The 23,449-nt window shown below is 54.9% G+C and overlaps 6 protein-coding genes across 6 annotated transcripts; 3 read left to right on the top strand and 3 right to left on the bottom strand.

Moving 5' to 3' along the window:
- Positions 1 to 543: 543 nt before the first annotated feature.
- Positions 544 to 1,849, top strand: BDP81DRAFT_444414 (RNA polymerase III RPC4-domain-containing protein; the record flags this gene model as incomplete). Its single annotated transcript, XM_060591838.1, has 2 exons — positions 544 to 613; positions 669 to 1,849. The coding sequence occupies 2 exons, from the start codon at positions 544 to 546 to the stop codon at positions 1,847 to 1,849; spliced, it is 1,251 nt and encodes a 416-aa protein (XP_060451769.1).
- Positions 1,850 to 2,100: 251 nt separating this feature from the next.
- Positions 2,101 to 3,857, top strand: BDP81DRAFT_8844 (FAD dependent oxidoreductase). Its single transcript, XM_060596445.1, has 2 exons — positions 2,101 to 2,510; positions 2,600 to 3,857. The coding sequence occupies exons 1-2, from the start codon at positions 2,352 to 2,354 to the stop codon at positions 3,848 to 3,850; spliced, it is 1,410 nt and encodes a 469-aa protein (XP_060451768.1). The 5' UTR covers positions 2,101 to 2,351; the 3' UTR covers positions 3,851 to 3,857.
- A 353-nt stretch (positions 3,858 to 4,210) lies between these two features.
- BDP81DRAFT_456587 (integral membrane family protein) lies at positions 4,211 to 5,801 on the bottom strand (the record flags this gene model as incomplete). Its single annotated transcript, XM_060593191.1, has 6 exons — positions 4,211 to 4,776; positions 4,858 to 4,925; positions 4,980 to 5,068; positions 5,128 to 5,424; positions 5,481 to 5,585; positions 5,640 to 5,801. The coding sequence occupies 6 exons, from the start codon at positions 5,799 to 5,801 to the stop codon at positions 4,211 to 4,213; spliced, it is 1,287 nt and encodes a 428-aa protein (XP_060451767.1).
- Positions 5,802 to 9,960: 4,159 nt separating this feature from the next.
- BDP81DRAFT_444411 (Alpha/Beta hydrolase protein) lies at positions 9,961 to 10,905 on the top strand (the record flags this gene model as incomplete). Its single annotated transcript, XM_060591837.1, has 2 exons — positions 9,961 to 10,076; positions 10,155 to 10,905. The coding sequence occupies 2 exons, from the start codon at positions 9,961 to 9,963 to the stop codon at positions 10,903 to 10,905; spliced, it is 867 nt and encodes a 288-aa protein (XP_060451766.1).
- A 177-nt stretch (positions 10,906 to 11,082) lies between these two features.
- On the bottom strand, positions 11,083 to 12,500 carry BDP81DRAFT_305976 (major facilitator superfamily transporter; the record flags this gene model as incomplete). The annotated part of the gene is made up of 2 exons (XM_060583229.1): positions 11,083 to 11,595; positions 11,652 to 12,500. 2 exons carry the CDS (start codon positions 12,498 to 12,500, stop codon positions 11,083 to 11,085), a joined length of 1,362 nt encoding a protein of 453 aa, XP_060451765.1.
- Positions 12,501 to 16,940: 4,440 nt separating this feature from the next.
- BDP81DRAFT_388619 (uncharacterized protein) lies at positions 16,941 to 18,993 on the bottom strand (the record flags this gene model as incomplete). Its single annotated transcript, XM_060587155.1, has 2 exons — positions 16,941 to 18,131; positions 18,220 to 18,993. 2 exons carry the CDS (start codon positions 18,991 to 18,993, stop codon positions 16,941 to 16,943), a joined length of 1,965 nt encoding a protein of 654 aa, XP_060451764.1.
- Positions 18,994 to 23,449: the final 4,456 nt, after the last annotated feature.

The raw sequence follows: 23,449 nt of genomic DNA, 5'->3' as shown, positions 1-23,449 counted from the left end.
GTAATCGGACATCTTTTTCTCTGGGCGGCATCTGTGACTCTCCCACCAGAAACCACCAGGCAACTTTCTTTACTCTGCCATTGTCGCATACCCAACCCGAAAATACGGCAACACTCAGTGCCCAATCACAAGAACGACAAAGCAGATTATATTCAATTCGTTGTTCACATCTCAGTACCGTCAGTCACCATGCCAGAGGGAGCGCCCCCGGCTCGAGGCGCCGGTAGGGGTCGAGGCCGAGGGAGAGGCAGAGGAAGAGGAGCTGCCAGCAGCGCCACACCAAGCGCCGAGGGACCGGCTTCGACTTCCAGGCCAGCTTCAGCTTCGGCAACAGCTGCGCCTTCCAGAATCGCAACACCCAACCCTCCCGCGGCGCGGGGCACTTCAGCCAGCAGATTTCGCCCCAGAGTGGTGCGTAGAGATGAGGCGGCGCGAGATGCAATTGCAAGACAAGAGCTAGAGAAGGACAATACGAGGGCAAAGGCAGAAGCTCGCGCACAAGCCCGCTCTCGGGGTCGCAGTCGGCGAGCTCGTGGTGATGCCATGGGCAGGGGTGGTTTCATGTCGCGAGCTGCGGTTGCTAGTGGCCCGTTCTCGCAAATGACAACAGAGGGTAGGTTGATGAAGGGATTCACTCAATCGGTCTTCTTGAACTAACACTTGTCTAGGAGGCGGCAGATCCGGCGGAGGATGGGGCGGCGGTGGTGGTGGAGGAGGCGGCGGCGGAGGGTTCTTTGGCGGCGGCGGTGGCGGCGGCGGCGGCCGAAAGAGAGAGGGTGGCGCCTTTGGAGAGGCTTCGGGCCATCGCGAAGCACGAATCAACGCCGATAGACTCGCCGGATATCCTGTCGACCGCGAGCCCGACTCTGACGATGAAGAGACGGCGGCCCTCATTGGCGCAAAGCCTGGTAATATCTGGCCCATGGGTATCGCCCGTATCGACAAGAAAGAAGAGAAGAAGACGATTGCAACCTCGGCCGAACTTGAGGCAGAAGAACAGGGCAAGGCTGAAGAGAGCCTCTTCGTTGAAGGAGAAGAAGAAGGATGGTCCGGCGCTATTCCCCCGATGGAAGACGAGACCAAAGTCTGGCATGCGGCACCCAAGGGTGTGATTCAGGTCAAGGCAGAACCTGGCGGCGAACCAGGTGCCATGGACATTGCGCCGGTCGACTTCAACGCGCACGTCAAGTCCGCAACCCCCGAGGTCGAGGAGGATAAGGTCACCCCTGAACCGAAGACGAAGAAGACAATGGCCGACCCCGAGGTGGAGATGATCACACACGACATGGAGCTTCTGCTGGGCGAATTGGGCACCGTCACGGACGAGAATTCAAAGGCACCCGAGACTGAGGTTGCGAGCAAGGACGGACGACTGTACCTCTTCCAGTTCCCGCCCTTACTGCCACCACTGCAACCTGCAACTGCACCTAAGGTCAAGCCAGAGCCCGACGATGTTGTCATGCTTGACCGGCCGGGCGAGGCTGTCGACCTCACACAGGCGGAAGAGAACGCTCAACCCAAGGTCGAGGAAGCCGATATTGACCTGACGGACATCAACCAGTTGGTCTCCCAAGCTGGAATGATGGGAAAGCTCAAGGTCCGCAAATCTGGAAAGGTCGAGCTGGATTGGGGCGGAAGAACACTCGAACTCAGCCCAGCTGCGGGCATGAACTTCTTGACTACGGCTGTGATTGTGGAGGAGTCGGACGAAAAGGCGAAGCAAGGTGTTCCCGGTGGAGACAGTATTGGCATGGGCAAGATCATGGGCCGATTTGTTCTCGCGCCGACTTGGGGTGACGAGGAAGAGTGGACGGTTGATCCAGAGGATCTTGTTGTTCCTGAAGCGTAGGGCTGACAGCAGCAGCACTTACAAGACTCGGGAAGAGAGGATAGGATTCGTCACTGTTCGCTAATTTACCCCGCCAGCGATCCAGTGTCAACAGATCGGACGGGGGAAAACATTAGCCGCATGTGGATTTAGCCCCAAGTCTTGTTTGGGAGGTATTGAAAGGATAGACAAAAAAAAGAGATACCCTAGGCTAATCACATTACCTCAGTTCGGACTGCTCTCAAATGGGACGAACTCGAGGGACGGCGCCGTCCCGTCGGTCTTCCCCACACTCCGCATATGAGACCGTCCGTGAACACCAACCCCCAAGACGCGGTGGCGGCGCTTATTATGTCTGCGATATGTCATCGCGATTTTGGGAATGACCACTTCCTTGTGCCCAGCTTTATTTGAAGGTCTGGTCAACTGGCGATGGACATAAGAGACTAATGCGACTTGGCTGGTTTGATCAGTAAAGCAGCAATCATCCATCGGCCCAACTCATAATCTCCCACTATCCAGCATGGAGAGGCACACTCAGAACAGCTCCAGCGATGGCATCCATGTGATAATCATCGGTGCCGGTCTCGCAGGTCTGGCAACGGCTCTCTCAACGAAACTCGCGAACCCCTCTCACCGCGTGACGATCCTCGAGGCAGTCAAGGAGCTCCAGGAAGTCGGTGTAAGTCCTCTCGTCCTCCTCTCACACCAACCCTTCCACGCATCAGCACTACTCAGCTCAAAACTTCGTTGAACTTACAAGATACATAGGCCGGCCTCCAACTCACACCAAACGCGACCCGTCTCCTCGAAGCCTGGGGTCTCTTCCCAGCCCTCACCCCCCTGGCGACCGTTCCCTCAACCCTCTCCGTCCACCGCTACGACGGCACCCGCCTCCTCGCCCACGAACCGCACCTCCAGGAAACGATCCAATCCCGCTACGGCCATCCCTTCTGGGGCCTCCACCGCGTCGAACTCCAGCGCGCCCTGGTTGACCGCTGCACCGCCCTCGGTGTCGACATCCGCCTCGCCTCGCGCGTCCGCTCCGTAGCTTTTGCCAGCGCGACCGTGACTCTCGAGTCGGGGTCCGATTCATCTTCCTCTTCACACTCCTCGTCGTCGTCCTCTTCCACAGTCTCCGGCGATGTAGTAGTCTGCGCAGACGGAATGTGGTCCGCCACCCGCGCCCAATTCCTCGCCCGACCCTCGCCACCCTCCCTAACAGGCGATCTCGCCTTCCGCATCGCAATCCCAATCGACTCCCTCAAAGGCCCCCACAAAGCCGAGCTCGAGGCCTTTATACAATCCGAAACCGTACACTTCTGGATCGGGCCTCAGGGCCACGGCGTCTCGTACACCGTCAAGCAGGGCCGCATGCTCAACCTCGGCCTCCTCTCGCCCGATAACCTCCCCGAGGGTTCGACAAAGGTCCTCGGCGACGTGGAGGAGATGCGCGGCCTGTTCTCGAGCTGGGATCCACTGCTTCGTAAGCTGCTTGATCAGGTGGAGAGCGTTCACAAGTGGAAGCTCTGCTGGATCGAGCCGCTGGACGAGTGGGCGAGCAAGGACGGGAGGTTTTTCATGGCGGGGGATTGTTGTCACCCGATGCTGCCGTACCTCGCACAGGGCGCCAACTCGTCGCTTGAAGATGGCGCCGTGCTGGGTCACCTGCTCGGCAAAGTTGGCGGCCACGCGATGGAGACACAAACCGGGGAGACGGGGACTTCGAGTTCGGACTCGAGCGCCCAGCTCGCTGCCGCGGCGGCCATGTACCAGCGGCTTCGCATGTCGCGAGGCCAGCGCATCGTCATGGAATCTTTTGCGCAGCGCGATGACTTCCACATGCCCGACGGCCCCGAGCAGGAGCGCCGCGACGAGATCATGACGGCGTCGTTGGGGCCCGGGGAGGAGCCGCGGTCGGGGTTCCCTTCGCGATGGACGTGTCCTGATATCCAACGGTTTCTGTACTCGTATGATGCGTACGCGGAAGCGGAGGCGGCGTACAAACAGGATCCGTTCTAGGTGTCTTCAGATGGTCATTTTCTTGGAACATGAATGTTGTTATTCGAGCTCTCGTGACGAGAAGCTGTCACGCGCGCACTCAGCGCGTGGTTTGGTTTACATCCAGCATATACCAATGATCTATGAGCCAACCCCCTTGATTCTCCAAAGACCAAATGTATCCGGGTATAGGATGGCCAGAACATCCAAAGTCTATACTGGTCGTTCGAGCTCCGAGGCCGCGTGATAGCAGCTCCACGCCGTTCTCTTGCTCGAACGACATGCGCCCAAATATGCCTCCTGGGCACCCTTGAACGCCGTGAAACCACGAGGCAGACATAATCATATCGATACAATGGTCGGAATTTTCCCTAGTCACCATTATCTATCTCTTCTCCCTCCCCCAAGCCCGACTCGTCCACTATGCTGACTCTGCGCGTCGAGACCGTCGAGGTCAACCGAGGACACGCTCGGGGAGCCCAGCCTATCCCCCGTCCAGGTGTCGCTTGCTTTATCTCCTTCGATTACGTACATCTCGCTTTTCGTATTGCTATCCTGTCTCCGGTTCGGTGGTGCCATGAAGTCCGAGTCAAGTTGCCTCCTTGCCGTCTTCGAGCCGCCTTGCGCAAATGGCCCCGGGTATCCGAGCCGAGAATTCGGCCGCGGCATGGGCTGGTGTTTTCCTATCCCGCCGAGCTCCAGATCCGTGTCGATGCCGTCGATACTATCGGTGCCGTGGTCGCGGGGCGCTGAACGGGGCGCCGACCGCGCCGTCCCTGATCTCATTCCACCGCTGATATGTCCGCTCATACCCGGCGTTCGGTCGGTCGAAGTGAATCCGCTGAGTCGCCAAGCTCGGAGGAGCGGTCGGATGGTCACTAGACTAGAGGCCACGATGGCAACTCCAGGCTCGACTAAGGTCCATACCATGGCGTCGGTCCCCATAACTGCACTCGTGTTAGTTCGGTCCGAGGTTGACTTCTAGCTTTCGAGCCCGGAAAGAGGGTTCGGAAATGGGAAGATCGTACATAAGATATCGGTTAGATCGCTCAGGTCGGCCAAGAACTTGAGTCTAATGAGGGTTGCAATGCTGGCACTGGGTCTTGTCAGTTACCATCCTATCGGTCCGTCTCATTCCAGGTTCACTTACAAAATTCCCAAACCAAGAATGACGATGACAGTCGCCTTGGCTTGCTTGGTCATCTTAACGCTCCATATCATAGGGATAGGGAGCAGAGCCTAGACAAGGTTAGCATGTAACCAAAGGTGGTCGTAGGCGCATGACATAGGCAACTTACGTAGAGCCAATCGCTCAAAATCGTCATGACACTGATGGCGTAGGACGCGGCCACGACAGCGTCTGGCGTTACGCACTTTGAGTTGGGAATGTCATAATCCCATTGGGCTTCGACTGGCGAGCACTGGAATATATCCCAGAAGAATATGACCACACTCCATACAGTGATGACCGCCAGACTAACATAGATGATCCAGTTGTATAGCTTTGAGTTGGAGAGTCGCAGCAGGAAGAAACCAATGCTCAGCTTGATGAACAACATATCGAGCACATATGTGGCGGTAGCCAAGGCTTGGTACTATGCAACTTGGTTAGTGACAGTAGACAGTATAGTCCGCAGTAGAGCCAACAAACCATCAAAGCCGAGACCTCCCTCCATTGATCAAGGGCTTGGTTGTGGTGGCCGAGGCCATTATTAACGCCGAGGAGGATAAAGGAGCAAGAGATGGTGAATATGATCTAAAAGTTATAGTCAGTATAGCCATTGCATGCTCTGCCGAAGTGAAAACTCACCTGGGCGACCAGCATGAGCCAGTCATCGGCTTGGAAGCCTTTGGTCATGAAAGCTCGAACATAACATCTGAGGACGACGGAAAACCAAGAGAGAACAAGGAAAGCGATGGCAGTGGCTACGAGAGCACCACCATTGCTCTCTGATAAATCTACCTCGGCCATAGGGCTATGGTACCGAGATGCTCTAGGGAGTGACAATGTAGAGAGAGCATGGCCAAACGGGGGAAAAGAGAGAGCAAAGGAGCCTGGTAAGATGGTTACATGAGCGAGACAATGGGATATAAGCTGGTCAGGGTCGATGTACAGCACTCGAAACACCAGGGGCCCTTGTCTGAATAGACCAGAACCCAAGGGCTGGATTCCCAACTTCCCGAAGCGCGGATGAAAGAGGGTCGCCGAGTCTGAGACCCCGGAGATAACAAGGCAGGGTCGACATGTGGAGAGAGACCAGGATCTAACTAGGTCAGTTCAAACTCCAAAGCAGCCGCATGGATGATGATGGAATGTGAATTGGAGGCAGTGGACCAGCGAGGGCTGGCCGGACGGAAGTTTTTGCATCCTTCGACTGGTGCGGATTTGTGAAATAAGTCCCATAGTCCCTGACCGGGCTATGCTTGTTCATGAGAAGGAGGAGGAAAGGGGAATGCTCGTAAAGATGCATTAGGTAACAGACTAAGAAAGGTTACTGGGGGTACATGCCGGACAGTGGACTCGGTCTGGAGAGCATGTTCGAATCTGTGATGTATTACACTGCACAATATCTGTGGACTGAGTCAGCGGATGCAATTATTCGACGCCGTCTCACCTCCGAAGGTGATGAGGGTTGCAGTATGCAGAACAGACGCACGTCTATGGAGCCCGGGAGGTGGGAAGCAGGGAGGGTACCGGATTGTCAGAAAGCAACAACAAGATGAACATCTGTCCGTGTGTTTTGACACACGGGACCAAGTTTTGAGTTGGCCAGACCAGACCAGACGGAATGATTATAGTGTCGGCCGACGGCGGCAGGCGAAGAAGCGCAACTTGTTTGGGCGCGGGCAATATGCCCAAGACGAGAGAACGGGGCTGCAACGGGGCTGCAACGGGGCTGTAACGGGGCCACTGGGGGTCAACTCCAAACCTTCTGCAGTCTAAAGTGAAGTTGTGACCCTAGATATGCTCGATCTCCTAGGATTGTGTTGGAGCCAGCAAGTTTTAGCAAGAGGGACTTCCCAGGTCTGCCGGGCCATGACAAAACAGCGGCGTTCATATGTTGTATAGATGAAAATAGGGCCGCGTGGGTTTGACGTCGGGCAGTCCCCAGGTCTGGAGATTGCCCAAAGTGCCAAAGTGAAAAAGGCTTGCCGTCGGTGACAGGTTGAGGACCCGGCTCGGGAGAAGAACAGGGTGCCACGGTGCCTGCTAGGTTATTAGGCTCTTTGCACTTTTGAAGTTTGATGGCCGGGCCGCGAGGAAAAGGTGGGCATTTTCTGTGTAGGTACTCCGTAGATTGTATACCTTAGTTTATTCATGGAGTGGTTGAGTGGATTGCGAGGGGCTCCTGAGTGGAGTGTCAGAAGATGGCGTTCCTCGGCATCGACGATGAAATGTGACTAGAAAAAGGCGCTTGTTCTTGGCACATGTTATTCGGGACTGGCACAAACCAACCGTTTGCTGGCGTGTCTGGCATCTGGCTATGCAAGTTGAAGTTTGATGAAAAAGTAATTAGGAACGGATACACTACTGTGTAGAGTGTAGATTTGTGGAGGAGGCGTCGCCAGTCAGGCACAGACATTGCTTTAGAAGCAGAGCCAGAAGGATAAGGAGGAGGAGAAGAAGAAGAAGAAGAAGCAATAACGGCACCGGTCTTTCTCCATCCTCCTTCTCCTGGGTTCTTCTTTCCTCATGTCTGTGCCCTCGGCCCCCGTGGCTTGCAGACTGCATTTCTCTACCTGCTCCCATCCTTCTCCTTCTTCTCCCTCTCCCGCTCTTCCCCGTCCCGCGCATTCGCACCTGCTTGCTGCACCCTCGACCGAAATGAGGTGGTGGCCGTCGGCGTACCTTGCATGAGGTACCCAAGTACCTTGATCCCAAAGAACTGTGAAAGTCTAATGTACTTGCTTGCTTCGTCGCGGCGTTTTGCCTTGCTATCTCAGTACCTGTGTACGGAAACCTCGGTTAAAATGTCTAGACCAAAGTGGATGTCGAAACCCCCTGCAATCCTGCCACCAACATCAAGAGGGAAGGAGCGAATGCGCTCAAAAGCACAAGAGCCAATGCCATCCTAAACCCGGCTTACGGATGTGCAGAAAGGAACGAAGGATTAGACAGCGCTTGTATCCGTATTGACAACTTAAGTAATTAGCACATTGGTTATCTTACCTAGTCACAGGAAGCCATGCAAGTGTCGGCAAGAATACCATGACCAGATCGGGTCGGCTGGTCCTCTTCGTCTTAATGAACCTAACATCGGCGACAATGGGCGGGTGGGAACAAGCAGTACGCGCACGTCTATACGTAGACAGTAACAACGGGAAACACCATAGACCTTTCTCGCTTTCTCCCCGATACCCTATCATGGCATCAATCACCTATTCTGGCTGCGTGAGAGTGGGTTTACGGCTGTAGATACGGGACTTTTTCCACATTCGAAAGGGGCGTTTCAGTAGCTCTGCTTCTGCATGGCTCGCTACTGATGCTGGAGGGATTGCATTCCCAGTTGGAGATGCCGCATAGCCAAATCTACATAGCCCACAAAAATGCACCTGGGGCTGAATGGTCAATCAGGATGGATTCAGTGGTCTGATAGTCTTCGCTCCTCTGCTCATTCGTAGGTTCAGACAATATTAGTGTGTGCTTACATAAGCCAGCCGCCCAATATCACTTTGTCGACCAAATTCAACAAACTCAGACTTTTCTTTGGGGTAATCGGGGCGATAAGCCGGGTGAGAGCAGCCTGAAATCGATCCCAGACATAACGTTGTGACTTCAGAGCGTCTCTCATATAAGGCCAAACACTGGTTGCCAATGCTTCAATGCAACGTTGTTCCAACCAACACGTCCCGCTTCCCCCGGCACGCCTTACGAGTGTAGGATCAACATCCCTGCCGCCATTCCTCGGCTTGATGTCCAGTTCAGGTCGCTCTGGCTTCAACCAGGAGAGTATTTGAGACTTCGATCAGGACGACAATGTCTTTCTAACCATTTTACTCCGAAACGGCACCTCGCTCTCGTCATTACGACGGCACAGCGGATCAGATCAGGCGATGTCGCGGCGTCATGGAGTTGCCATCGGCATGATCCTCCGCTCACGCAGGCGGGGCTTTCATGCTCATTTCCAGTGACATACTCGTATTGATCAATGACCTCCGGTAAGTCTTTAGAGACTGGCAGAACCAACATTGCGACCTGAGTATTGGCCTGTCGACACCACCAGGCTATATCTACTTCCGTGATCGACATATCGTCTGTGTGTGGAAGAGCATAGACTGTCGGTAACCGGCGGCTAGTTCGGTAAGAGGATTCCAGATCGCAACCCACCGTTACATCGTCTACCGATCAATTTCCCCTCGGCATCAGCATGCCAAGATTGCACCCAGAGAGCCCAGGTCACGATAAACGTCCGTGGTCAATTCGAAAAAAATCATTCGGTAACTTTATAGAGGCTGTGATGCGCATAACTTCAATGAGGAACCAGTCACGGGTGTTTCCCGGCTGACAAAGCGATGAGAAGAGCTCCAATGACGATGAGTTGACGGGACTTGCAGTTGATGCAGAAGCAAGAGCGCTGAAGGGCGAATCATTTCGCGAGTTGCGCTGTTCTCCGATGTCAGAGGTCAATCAGAGCGGTATAATAGCCAAAATCGTAATGTAGCGTTGACACGGCCTCAAGCGCTCGGGGCCGGGCCAAGCAGAAGAGAAGAGAGGCCGCAAAAGTCGGCCGCTCTTGGACGCGGATGTAGGGACGGGAGCCCGGAAGACGGAAGGCCCCATTCACCCCTCTCCACCCAACGGGTGTCAGCAGCTCCGAACCCTGGGCCGTCGGAGCGACAAACACATCTCACGAAAGCCTCGCACTGACACAAACATTTCCTTTGCACAAACTTCCTCAGCAGTTGCCCCCGCCGGACCAGACGCTCGCGTCTCATCATCCTAATACCCCTCATTCTGCGAGTTACGCCAGCTCCTAAGATAAGGTACTGTTGCTTTGTCCTCTTCACATCGTGCCTCGGCCTGCTGTTTTGCTTTGTCTGGCTTCCACCCGTCACTCCTTGAGCCAATCTCCCAACCGTATTGCAACACTCTGTTGACGTCTGAGCCAGGCCAGACACCCGCCGCCGTCATGCCAATCTCTCTGAAGTTCACTGAGCATCGTTATGCTGCCGATAACGAGCTTCAGAAGCTAGGTGTATGGGAATTCCCCTCAAACACCGATAATGCCTCTGGATACTGGGTAATGTGAGTTGTTCATCCCCCCCCTGGGATGCTCTCATCCATCTCGCAGCTTAAGATGAGTATTAACGCATATCACGTTAGCTACCTCCACGGCGGAGCCTGGCGTGATCCTCGAAAGACTTATCAGGACTTCAGCGCATCCATTCAGGAAATCCTAAAGTCCAGCTCCATCCCCAGGTCCGAGGTTCGCGGCTTCATCAGCATTGACTACCGTCTCTCCCCGCACCCTCTCTACCCGCAGGACCCCGATGTTACTGCGCCCACAGAGCTTCGTTGCGCTCAGCATCCGGATCACCTCCGCGACACCTGGTCAGCCCTCGCATTCCTACAGCGTGAATATCAAATCGGAGACCGGTGCATCCTCATCGGGCACTCCGCCGGCGCTACCTTGGCCCTCCAGCTACCCATGGGATCCGTTGCGCTCGGGGCTGCCCCGCCGCCGGAGGTCAAGATGCCGACTGCGTTCATTGGCGTCTCCGGCATTTACGAACTTTACGACCTCAACGCCCGCCATGAACAGACTTACACTCAATTCATTGCCGGTGCCTTTGGAGACGACCAGAAGTCTTGGAACAAGGTCGTGCCGGCTCCCTTTTCCGAGAGCTTCAAGGATGCTTTGCCTACTAAGCCGCTTATCCTGTTGGCCTGGTCTCCGGAAGACTCACTGGTTGATGAGCCCGAGATCGATACCATGGCGGCGAAGCTGAAGAAGGACGGAGTGGAGTGCACAGTCGTCAAGGACCTGACACACGATCATGACTTTGTCTGGGAGGATGGCAAGCAGATTGCCCGCCTGCTGTCGGAAGCTCTCGCCTTGTTGAGGAAGAACTAGATTCGAGGGCCAGGTGAAAGCTTGTTTACTTTCTCCAACCACGCTCAACGCAACAGATGTATGATGGATCACCGGGTTGGTCTATAATCCTCAAATATACCATTTCTTCATTACCAGCCACATAACATTCTAATCCCATCATCTCGAAGCGTGACACCTTGTCATCCGCCGTACCAACTACAACTTCGCCCCCCAAGCCTTGCCCGCCTTGGCCGTCCTCGCCGCTCCCACCGTCAGCGCACCCGCAATCATCATCACGCCGCCCCAGACCTGGGCCCCGAGGTACGAACCCCCCGACCTGTCAATGATGGCGCCCGCGATCGGTGGCCCAGCCAGCGTCGCGAAGCCCGAGATGGTAGCGACCATGCCGAACCGCGTGCCCATCTTCTGCGGGTCGGTCGTCAGACTGGCGGTCGAGCCCACGAAGACGCCCTGCGTCGCGCCGTTGGACAGGCCGTAGAAGACACTGAAGACATACATGCCCGTTCTCGACTCCACGCCGATCCAGGCGAATTCCATGCAGCCCAGGAGGAACATGGTCATGACGAACATGTTGATCGGGCCGACGTGGCGGTCGGCTAGCCAGCCGACGATGGGCCGGATCGGGATGCCCATTCCGTTGGTGATGAGGAGCAGCGTTACCGACTCTGTTGTAGAGAATCCTATGACCTTGCGGGCGTAGGTGTTTATCTGTTCCCCAATATCAGCAAACGAGGAGCACACAACAAGAGCCATTGCCAACTTACATAAAAGAACCCAAAGTACAGCGCCATGAAGTAGAAGAAGACGCCCAGGGTGTACAAGATGTACGGCAGCTCCCGGAAAGCGGACCACTCCAACAATGGCCCAGCCTTCCTCGGCGGAAGTCTAGGTCTCAGCAGAGCAATAGCAATCGTCGCTACACCAAGAGCGACGAACGCCGAACACCGCACAGCCCAGGGAAAGCCAACCTGCGGAATGAGATACTGCAGCGTCGACGGGAAAATAAGACTTCCCACACCCGTCCCCGTCGCCGAAACAGCGAGCGCCAGCGACCTTCTCCGTTTAAAGTACGACCCGATGATAGCAACACCCGGCATGAACAGCACACCCAGCCCGAGACCGGTACAGAACCCCTGCGCCAGCATAATCTGCCAATACGTCGTACACAGACTCGTCATAAACGACCCAAACACCACAAAAGCGCAGCCCACGGAGACGGCGTGCCGCGCGTACCCCGCGTCCGTCAACCGGCCCGAGACGGTGCAGACGGCAAAGGTCAAAAAGATTTGCACGGAGCCGATCCACGAGACCTGCGAGGCGGGCAGGTGCAGCGTCTCGGTGTAGTAGAGCTGGTAGACGCCAAAGGTGGCCGGGTAGCCCCAGGCGAGGGCGTTGAGCATGTTGCCGGCCAGGACCTGGGACCAGGCCGTCCATCCGCCTTCCGGGTAGACGAGGTCGTGCTCGGCGGACCACGCGCGGGCTTGTGGTTCATCTTCTTCGTCGGTTGCGGTGGCTGTGCCGGTGGTTGTTTGGATCTCCTTTTCCTTGCCTGTGGTGATGGGGAGTTCGGCGCTGGGGCCGCGGCTTCTTGTTGTATCTGATGTGTCGGACATGGTGATGACGACCTTATCCTGTAAACGAATGTGCGATGCTAGAAAGATGTGGCCCTGGAAACATGGGATTCACAGGACGACTATGGGATTAGATATAGTGAGTTAGATCCCATCGATCTAAGGGGCCTGGAAAAAATCTTTCGTTTCGTCCCTTTTTCAGCTGGGTATATTAGATATTAGGGATGTAAAGCGAGGAGGTCCAAAAAAGAAAAATCGATCGTTCGTCAAAAGTGTCATAGCCCAAGTGGACGACGCTACTAGTAATAAGGAAGAAAAAACAAGATGATCAAAAAATTGCAACCCAACCTATCGTGCCGAAATCGCCCTATCTCTCTCACCCCGACTGCCGAAATTGAAGAACCTCTACGGAAGCAGTGTAATACTGCAACCAACGGGAATCGGTAGCAAACAATGCAGCAAACACGGCCGGGATCTTATTCCCGGCTGCGGTGCGACCCGACCGCCGGGAGCGGGAACATCCCTTCTTTGCATTCGCATATGAGCGGGCGCGCCCAACATGGCGTACGCCTTTCACGCACTATCCTACGGCCTATCTTAAGCTGCCGCTGCGGCGTGTTAGGAGTCTTCGGAGAGCCAGAAATTCGGCGAGACGGAGTGTTCGCCGAAGGGCAATGGTCTCCGACCGGATGGATCTTTCGAGTGAGACTTCTCACTTTCAGTGCGGGTATATTTCCGGTAGTATGAGTCCCCGGGGAAGGCCTTCCGAAGCGGAGACCCCACCCGTTTGGGTAAGTTGGACTTTGAAGAACAAAAGTTTGCTCCAGTTGATATTGCGGTTTGCTTGCTTTACAGGGCTGCAGGGCAGTACCGGAGTATGTATTTCCAGGTGACACTCGTGCGCGCGGACCAATGCTTTCTTCTTTCTCCCTCTCTCAAACTCCCAACTATCAGGTAAGTAAGTAATCCGTACCCGCTATTCTGACCTGGGACCTGTCCAGAGAGGTCCTCGGAATTTCGTGAATTGTGTGACTCGATCATTCAATGTCATTGGACGTAGCCACTTGGGTGGTGCCGGCGGGATCGTGACTAACACTTGGCGAAAGGCGGAGTTGCATCGTCGACATTTTAGGAGCGCAGTCGACCTGGCTCGACCATGGTTATCTACAGTGGCGTGCTTCGCGGATAGCTCTGCGGAATATCCGTAGAAAGGAATACCTACGGAAAAGCATAAACGTAGGAAGAACGAATGAGGCCGAAAGCGCAGCACGGATTTTGGAGTTTGAGATATGATCCATCATTTGGGGCATATTGCGACTAATAGTTGCCCTGAAAAACCATGCGCTTGTTTGGTAAAAGGTATCAGTGCGAACATGAGCGTCTTTATCAAATAGGAGCCAAGCCTGTACCATGCAAAGACTTCTGGCTCCTTAAGTGTTTGATTCGGCTGATAACATATTACTATCTTATCTGCTTCCCAAACACCTAAACAAACCATCGAGAACTTGATCCGACAAAAAAGCAGCGACAGCGGAGGACAGAACGCACGGGCCGCCTTCGGTTCCAACTTCCCAGGTCTGCCCCCGCTCCAAGAAAACCCGAACGCCAAAAAAAAAAAAAAAATCGACCCCCACCGGCGCGCCGAGTCGCGGATGCGGGGCGCAAACTCCCGTTCCGTTTACCTTAAACGTGCGCCCACCGTCTTCAGTCCGCCCAGTCGCATCGCATCGCATCGCATCGTCACTAACAATATGTGGCCTACCCATGTACCTACTTCCCATGCCAAATGTCAAGATGCGATTTGCAAAGAGAGCCCCGATGGAAGAAGCAATGATGGCTGCAGCTAAGGGGGTCCTTCATCTCTCCCTTTTCTCTTTCTTTTCTTTCGCCTTGCCTTACATTCACAGGCCGCTGTAAAAATCCGCGATCCGTACCGTCGGGCGCAGATCGATTGCGCATCACTTGATCAATCACTCAGTAACTCACTCCATCCCAAGCGCAACCCCGAATGGGTAAAACCCGCCCAGTGCCGTCCAATCCGAAATCCGAGGAAAAAACGTGTGAAAAAGTGTCGTCACCAATCAGTCTCAAACACAACAACGCGCCGCAAATCATGACCTGATGACACCCGACCTTTCTATCCCTGCGTCTTCTCTTCCCTACGTGCCTACCTTGCCATGCCGTGCCGTGTCTTTGGTTCCAAGGGGAAAAGAAGGGACAGCAAGCAAGCCCCCATCTGTGCTTTTCTCTATCCTAGCCATTCACCACTTGCCTTTACCGCGTCTTTTGCCACCTGCTCTATTTGCACCGAATCGCAGTAAGATTCGCGACCGCGGGACCACCACTCCTCGTGGAGTCGTGATCCCCCCGTCTTCCCCGAATAGCAAGCACCGCCACCAGTGAAACACCCAAACACCCCCAAAATCCCTCCAATCCAAAAGCTCGCACCTCCATGCTGCGCCTGCGCCCAACACTCCAAAACGTCCAAAAAACGGTAAAAAACCAGGATTTAACATCAGACGCATAAAAGTAAACAAATAAACAAAACAACAACAAATAACAAGAAGACGCGCTGCAGAACGATTCAATTCGCTACTTTCTACGCAACGGTGTAACGCATGCACACACTCTAATTCGCCTTAATCCACAACCGCAACTCCCAACCCGCAACTCGCCATTCAGGGCGCATTTGTCGACAAAAAAACCGCTCGACAGTGACACGATCGCAATTGCGCGCGCGCTGACTCAAACGCGCCGCCATGCACGCACTCAAACCCTGCATCGCTTGCATCGCATCATCCCGCGACTTTCAAAAACAAACCTACAATGGGAATGATCCCGTGATTGTAACATCGATATGGTACTCCGTACATTAACGAGATTCTTCAAACCTGACCGCAACATCGTTAAGAAGAAAAGTGCGGGGAGCTCTCGACAGGTGCGGGGTAAAAACATACAAAATGACGTAATCAGCGAGGTACCTCGCGCCTAAACCTCTCTCCCTCTTGCGCCTGCTAGACGGTACCTCTACCAAGTGGGTCGCTGAGCTTTCGCGCCCCAAGCTCATGTAGCTTCTTAGCGCGCGAGTGCGCAAAAGCCACCTCCTAACGAGAAGCCCGAGCTTCTTCCTCCATCGCGCGCACGGCGCACGGGTCACGGCTGCCGCCGCACACTGTGCGACTGTGCGCCTGTGCGACTGTGCTTTCCCCCCAAGGGCTTTGGCAGGGCGGCTAAGGCACCTTAGCGACCTGACCAAAGAATCCCAGAGCCCGGCACCCGACGTCAGCCACACCATCCAATCCACACGCCCCCCCTCCCCGCCCGAGCCGGAACGGGATGCAACGGCGAGAACCGCACGCTAGTGCCGAAAATAGACTAGCCGCGCATCCATCTTTCAACGACTTCCGTCCTACTCTATCCCCGCTCCGCACCGGAAGATGCAATGTCATCGCACCCGCATATTGAGTCTCTACCGTTGTCGCATACCATCAATCACATTGCGCCGCATCGTAGAAACCACCATTGTACATGATCAATATGTTTTTTTTTTTCGCTTTGGCTTTCACTGCTGAACTGTTGCCACTAACAAAAACAGTCGTATCGTAGCTGCGTCTTCTCCTGTTGCCCGCCACCAAATAGCATCCAGAGAGGAACTAAAGAAACAGAAGCAAGCTCGCTCGCGCAGAGAAGCTTCTGATCCCTCGCGCACATATAGGAAAACACAAACCTCCAAGGCATGCGATCCACCTTCCGCCCGGACAATTTGACCATTGCGTGAGCCTCGGAACCGTCTCGCCCGCCCTTGTACCCGTCCTTGCCTTTTGTTCTCCTCCACACCTGTAGCCTTCCAATCCCGTCCTCGCTTTGCGGTGACAACTCAGTCTTTCACAACCTCCCGCTATTTCGTTTGCGCTGTTCGCTGCGCACGCGCCTACAAGTATTCCAATATACTCGCTTGCTTTTCTGGTCTTCCGCCGCTCCGCCGCATCGTACAGTTGCACAACTTCGCCAAAACTGTAGCATCCTCGCCACAAATTGAGCCTCGCCGGGAAAGACGTGTAGTAGGAAATAAAAGACATCGCGCGCAAGCCAGTAAATGAAATCGAAAAACACCGCTTTCCGTTAAAAAAAAAAAGAGCCCATAAACGCCAAAAGGAGTGTGCGCGACCGGCCTCGCCCGGCGATTCTCGATGGAGTTTACCACCGAACCTCTGCCGTGTTGCCAGTGCTGTTGGATGGTCATGGTGACAGACATCCGAAAATTGCGGCGATGGTAGGTATGTCATAAGACGATACCGTCCGAGCGCCTCCGCCAATTTTAAACATCTTTGTCGCCAAACGCCAGTTAAGCCTTATCGGCCTTCCTCGTCGCAAGAAAAGTGGCCCAAAACTTTGTGATGTTGAGTTATGAAATAGACTAGCAAGTCCTCTTCCGAGTGCTGCAGCGCAAGGCAGAGCTCACTCCATCAAAACCCAGTCATTCTACCGCTTGCGCTTCTTGTTCTTGTCGGCCATCGCAGCCGTCGTGGCGATCGGCGCAGCTGGCAGGAGAATGGGCTGCGTAGGGTTGACAATGTCTTCCTTCTTAATAGGAACGCCCATGTGTCGGCCATACCTGCCCTTGCGTCCATTGCCCTCGTCTTCGCTGATGCATTGATCAGCATTAAGGCCGGCGTCACGGCATCGCCCGCAAGGTCGCTGCCTGTCGCAACCCTTCTTGCTCTTGCGGCATCGCTGGCAGCGAGGCTTGGCAGAAAGATCGAGCTGGTCGTCTTCGCCGGGAGCACCTGAACCAGCGGCGGCGGCAGAGGCAATGGATGGCTTGCGCGACGGAGGTAGGGAGGCCGGCGACATGGGCCCATTGCTGGCGGGAGCTGGAGCCGGAGCCGAAACAGATGACGGGGCCGAAACCTTCTTGGGCTTGGGGATAGTAGGCCGAGGAACCTTGCTGACCTTGGTCTTCGGCTTAGAGCTAGGCAATTGGGTCTTGGGCTTCGCATCCGGAAGGTTGGTCTTGTTCTTCAGCACCTCGGGTTTGACCTCGCCATTGACGACGTGGGTGACGGCTTTCTCGACTTGGACGTCATCGACATGTGTTTCAATGCTGGGCTGGGGAATGAAGTGGCTCTCCGTGGTCTGGTAGATCTTGCGCATGACGCCGGCGGCATCCAGCTTCTGGCGCCGAGCGGCCGACTCTTCGTCGCTCTCACTTTCGCCGTCACTAGTGGCTCCGGTGGAAGATGCGGCGTCAGCACGGCCGCTGAAGGTGTCGTCCAGTGTGGACGCAGAGGTGCGACCATGAGAGATGTTTGACATTTCACCCAGGCGCATAAGCTGGATGGCAACATCCTTATCCTCTTCTGACATGCAGCTGCCGACGGTGGGGTCTGGGGTGGGCAGAATGCCACTCATGCCGCTGTAGTTGCCGGTTTGCCCTGCGTATCCGATGCTACCGCGACCGTGGCGTTCAGACGACGGCGTCGCATAATATCCACCTTGCGCATATCCGTTATGGCTCTGCGGGGAATGCAGAGGCATGGGGTTCGTGAAGGGGTTCTGTCCCGGGTGTACAAATGGCAGAGAGGCTCGCTGAGGCTCGGCGCGGCGGGCAGGAGACACGGACGGATTCGACGTAGCCGCTGGCATCTGAGGAGGCGCAAACAAGGGGAGTTCCTGGATGGAACAGGATGAGTACGGAGGCCCAGACTAACAAGAATAGACAAGAACATTGTCCGAGACCTGTGCGGTCAGGCAGACTTACCGAGCTTTCAAATTTGGCCCGCTTGCGACGACCTCCCTCTACAATATTCTCGAGGCTAATTTCGGTGTTGCCAATCTGCTCCTTCATTCTGCTGGAGCTGGACCCAGGAGCGCCGTCACCGCTGCTGTACCCATTAACGCTATCACTGTAGATATCGGCGTGGCCATTGGAGGTGGCGGTGTCCCGATTCTTGGAAGAGCGGGATCGGCCCTTCTTGGGATTTGTATGGGCAGATCCGGAACGCCGGCCGCGTCCAGCATTGGGGGACGGGCTGCGCCTCCGAGATGTGCTCGATGAAGGCCTAGAGAGTTCTTGGCCGAAGCGTGGTGGAGGCTGCAGGGGGTAGCCGTTACCCTCGAAATATTGCTGGGCGCTGGGGGGAGGGTTATGATATGTGGGCGGCACAAAGGGGCTAGAAGCAGAGGGGGACTCCTCAATGACTCTGACGTAGACAACCATGTTGTTGCGGAAGTTCTCGTATCGGGCGATGAGGGTTATGCCATTTTCGTCCTCGAAACTGACGCCCTTTGAGCCGGTCGGGCCACCGTACAGACCGTAGAAATTCTTGACGGTGGTGACAATGGAGTCGGTAGTGTCATGAGGATATATTTGGACTCGCATGGGGAGTCGCGCCCTGTATTGCGGTGACTCGGTGAAGAGAAGTTCAAATGCGACGTTCTTGGGCGACACCATCTGCCGGGGCGAGACGCTACCCTGGTCTGAGGTGGCCGCGGAACCGCCGTTGACGACGCTTGTGGGCGACATGCTCGTCATTGTGGTTTGTAGTATTGAATCGACGGGTTTGAATGGAGGAATGTCGGGCGAGGGAAGTTTGATGGGAATGGGTTGGTGTGCGATGGGCGGGTTTCCGTACAGTTGGCACGGACAGGTTGGGACCCTGAGCCTGAGTCGGCAGTCGATGGGCGGGACGGGGCGAAAGGTATCAACGACGAGCAAGCCGAAACTTGAGTCGGATGAGTAACGGAGTGAGGTATCAATCCACCGAATTATCAAACATGGACGTTATATCGAGCGTCCTGGGTCGTCGTGCGGTCAGCGCCAGACGGGGCGATCTGACCAAGGACGCTGCCGGAGCGAACGGTCGGAGGAGGACGATGGTTGAGGAAAGGAGGACGAGGTGGTTTGGAGTCTAGGGCATGGACTGCAAAAGATTAGCCATGGGATGGAGATTGAGGACCGAATGGACGAATTTGACGGTGTGATGGAGTGTATCGGAAGTGAAGAGAGGAGGAGAAGTAGGAGTATGGTTAAGGTAGGAGGATGAGTAGTAGGAGAGAAAGAGGAGCGGTTGAGCAAGGACTGGGTCGGGGAAGCGCACGGCAAGACGTAGTAGCGAAGAAGCACAGCCAGGAAGAGAGAGCGAGCCAGACAGACCCCAGCCCAGACATCAAACCTCTCTCGACCTTGAGCCCGGCGGAAGCACAGGAGAGTCGGGTCTCAGGAATCTGGAGGATAACGGTGCAAAGGGATAGGAGACCTCGATCGCAAAGATCGTAGGATCGGTTCAGACTCACCTTGGAAGATTGGCAGTGATGTTGGATGATTGGCAGTGATGTTGGATGATTGTTTCTGCCGAGCAATTCGCAGGTTTGTGTGCAATGTGCATGAGAGGGAAAAAGAGGAGCCCAGTCGAGAGGTTACGATTTTGTGTCTGCGGTCCGTCAGTCAGTCCAAGTCCAGGTCCCAGGTCCAGTCCAGTCCGGTTTCCAGTTTCCCAATTTCCAGGTCTGGTCTGGTCAGGTACCGTCCACATCACCCACCGTCAGTTCGAGTACCTGACCGTCTGGTTTGTCTCTGCTGGCGGGGGTGTGGTGGTACCTGCCTTCCACAGGTACCTGACCTCCCCCTTGGGCCCTCCGTAAGGCAGTCTGCCTGCGCTGGCCAGCACACAGTACAGCGCATGTGCAGTGAGGAAAAGGCCCTGTTGTTGCAGGCGCAGCCCACTGTTGAGGTGACCAGGGCCCCATCAAGTGCCGGTAGTGACTCCCCTGTGGTGACAGTGCGGAATGGACTGTGCGATCTTCGATCTCCCGTCTTTGGCAGATCATCCCCTAGTTACTTGGCTTCAGGGCACTCGGTGCTGTGAGTAAGGCACACATCCCCTGAAGCTGATGGACCTTACAGTGGACAAATACCGCTGTGGCTCTTGGAAAGGTCCCTGAAGCACTGAACCATTCCCCGATGCATCCCTTTCCCCCCTTTCCGGGAAATCGCCAGGTTCCTGTACCAGCAGGTCGCTAAGCTCGCCCCAGAACCAGGCCTTGCGGCACCCGTGGACCTCACCGCACCTTGGGCAAGAGTGGGTGGCAGTGGCACCTGCCTACCGTATGGGACCCGCCCATCCCGTCTGGATATTATTCTCTTGAGTCACCTCACACACTCTGAGCGTGACGGAAGTGCAAAGGGTACCTCCACGTCCCAGGCGCATTTGCTCTGCGTCCCGACAAGACCCTTGGGCCTATATTTTTCGAGGTCGATATGATCACTACCATGTATGCGAACATCTTGGAGTCACTCGTCCGGTTTCCAGGCGGTGCTACGCGGCCAGGGACGACGGCGATGCACCGGGGCCCAAGTCGCTCATGCTTGCGCAACTTGGGGGCCACACGCCCGCCCGCCCGCCGCCGCCGCGCGCACAACGACGATGGGAAGCGACACTGTATCCATATGGATAGGCTTCTTCCTCACGAGCGGAAGCGGATCCGGACAAGGGCCTAGCAGGCCGTGGACCGGGGGGCTTGGCGGCATTTTTTGGCCATCTGGCACTGCTGTCTCTTAACTTGAGCCTACCGATCTACCGATCAAGTGAGAAGGAAAGAAAGCGAGAGAAAGGGTGCGTGTGACTGTGTGAGTACTCCGTAAGTGTGTGTGTGTTGTATTAAGACGGTCAAAGTCAAGATCTGCTGGGCCGGCCGGTCTGATCCATCAAATCTCGTCAAGTGCCTATTTGCGGATATGATGGCCTCTTCGCCTAGCCGTAATTACCTGGGCCTCCCTTTCACCAGTCCCGAATCCTCTCTCTCACGCGCAGTCTCCGTCCCGTCGTCCTTCTAGAAGCCTCAATCTCTGGCAGGGCACACTCTTCGAATCCTGTTCCTCGGGACAGGGGGTAATGGGGTTATGGATTCAAGGGACTGATGTGCTCCATTTCGTTTTGTGCGTCTCTCCCCCGATTCATTTCGACTCACTTCAATTTACCGATACTTTTGTATGTGAGGGAGCAAAGGCCGCAAAGGCGCAGGTTTACATAACCGGCCAGACGGTGAGATATACATATAAATATGAACGAACAATACTCCTCCGCCTTGTATATCTATATCCATACGAAACGGTAGACAGGGAGCATGACATACTGCTCCGTATTTCCGCTCAAAAGCCACACATACGGACACACACACTCTCACTCTCACACGTTTATATGCATTCGCTCCGTACCGATGACGAGCAAGCGCTCCTTGTGCAAGGAACATACGTCGCGTATGTATGTGTGTATGTGCCTCGTACTGAATCTGACCTCACCTTACCACACCTCATTACATGGACATACTCTTCATTCATTCACCAATAGCAACTTGACTTTCACGCCTCGTGTCGGCTCACCCCAAGTCGACCCGAACTTGTCCAGATAAGGTGTGTGTGTATGTACACACTCAGTAGGTACTCACTCACTCGCACACACTTCACGAATCTATCTCTTTCTCTCTCTCTCTCTCTCTCTCTCTCTCTCTCACTCTCTCTCTCTCTCTCTCACTCTCTCTCAAAATGCCAGAGAGAAACTTGACGGGCCAGTCAAACTCGCTCAAACCGGTCCGTTCTCCGCGAAGCAAACAAGACACCAAAAGCCTTCAGGTCTTTTTTTTTTTGGACGTCCAGCGTTTAGTTCATACCGTGCCAATCCCACACCACAAGCAGCCTATTCCCTTTCATCCTCACCCAACTCTGTCTCTTCCAATTCGCCCAGCCATCCCTGTCCGGTCTTGGGAAGTCTGAGCCATCGAAACCTCGTCAATCCTGGCACACACTCACACACACACACACACCTCGCGGACCTTTAAGGCCCCATCCTTCTCATTTGCGACTTTGCGACCAGCCTCCCGTCGAGTACATACTGTGACTATGTTGGACCTTATTTGCGCAAATCTGTAATATATACAACCTTCGGACACTCGGGTTTGTGCGCAAATTCGTCAGTGACCATGAAGCCGTATTCAAGGGAAAGTAGATTGATAGTTTGATATCGGCACGCAAATGCGCCCGCCAATTGTCCGTCCTACTTCAACGTGGGATGCGCGCGACATCGGACCCCGATTCACGACTCGTCTTCCGCAGGTCAAGTCCTGCCCATCTCATAAAATGGATTATGAAAGATACAGTGCCTGCAGAATCAAGATACGTATTTCCTCTCTCTCTCTCTCTCTCTCTCTCTCTCTCTCTATCCCCCGTGCCGTGCCTTACCGTATCACTATCTCTCCCCTCATATCAAATTCGCCGGTTCAATGGGACAATTCGGCGCTTCGCAAAAGAAAGGCGCCATCCCACCCTACCCGCAACCAAAACCGGCCCCCGGGCCAGGGTTTATCGCATCAGGAGGGGAGACTTCGATTTGTTCCTCGGAATCGCATGGCCAATCTTGGCGCAAGGAGAGAGCTGCCCTCGGTATGGTACGGTCTAGTCCAGTTATCAGCTCTTTCCTTTCTTCAGCTGCCTTGGCAATGCGCTTTGCGACAAATGCGCCCCGTCACATAATTGAGGACCGCGATGGCCCTTTGTCGCGGGATACCAACTTCACCTCACCCCGTTTCCAAGTTAAACCGCCTCAGATAGACCCATGAACCCCGGCCCTCTGTTGATCTTTGGTCTTTCATTGCTGACCTACCTGGATGGCACACCACCACGTGATGCCATGCTCCAAGAAGAAAGGCCGCCAAACAACTGCAAGTTCCGGTATGGAAGTCGGATGGTGTGTGCCAGTGGTTTTTTTGTTGTTTTTTTGGCGCCAATCCGTCCCCAACCATTGAGGTCGTTCACCTATCGTATCGTAGTACGGATATCTCAGCTAAGAAAAACCTGGCCCAATGTCGTCGAGTTACAAAAAGACGGGCAGAGAGGAGTACCTAGCCCAAAGCACGGTACCTGCTCTACGGCGCAAGAACCACGAACCCGTCTTAGGCGGGTGCTGACTGGCGCCATGATACCCGCGACTAACCAG

This window comes from Colletotrichum phormii (assembly GCF_030913505.1).
Source record: "Colletotrichum phormii strain CBS 102054 chromosome Unknown BDP81scaffold_1, whole genome shotgun sequence".
NCBI lineage: Eukaryota > Fungi > Ascomycota > Sordariomycetes > Glomerellales > Glomerellaceae > Colletotrichum > Colletotrichum phormii.
The sequence above is the reverse complement of the archived record's forward strand: the minus strand, read 5'-3'. Positions and strand labels throughout refer to the sequence as shown.

Bases quoted from the DNA above. Each gene is read 5' to 3' on its own strand.
- BDP81DRAFT_8844 (XM_060596445.1), top strand. From the start codon at position 2,352: ATGGAGAGGCACACTCAGAACAGCTCCAGCGATGGCATCCATGTGATA. The intron at 2,511-2,599 runs GTAAGTCCTCTC...CAAGATACATAG, and splicing joins AGGAGCTCCAGGAAGTCGGT to GCCGGCCTCCAACTCACACC.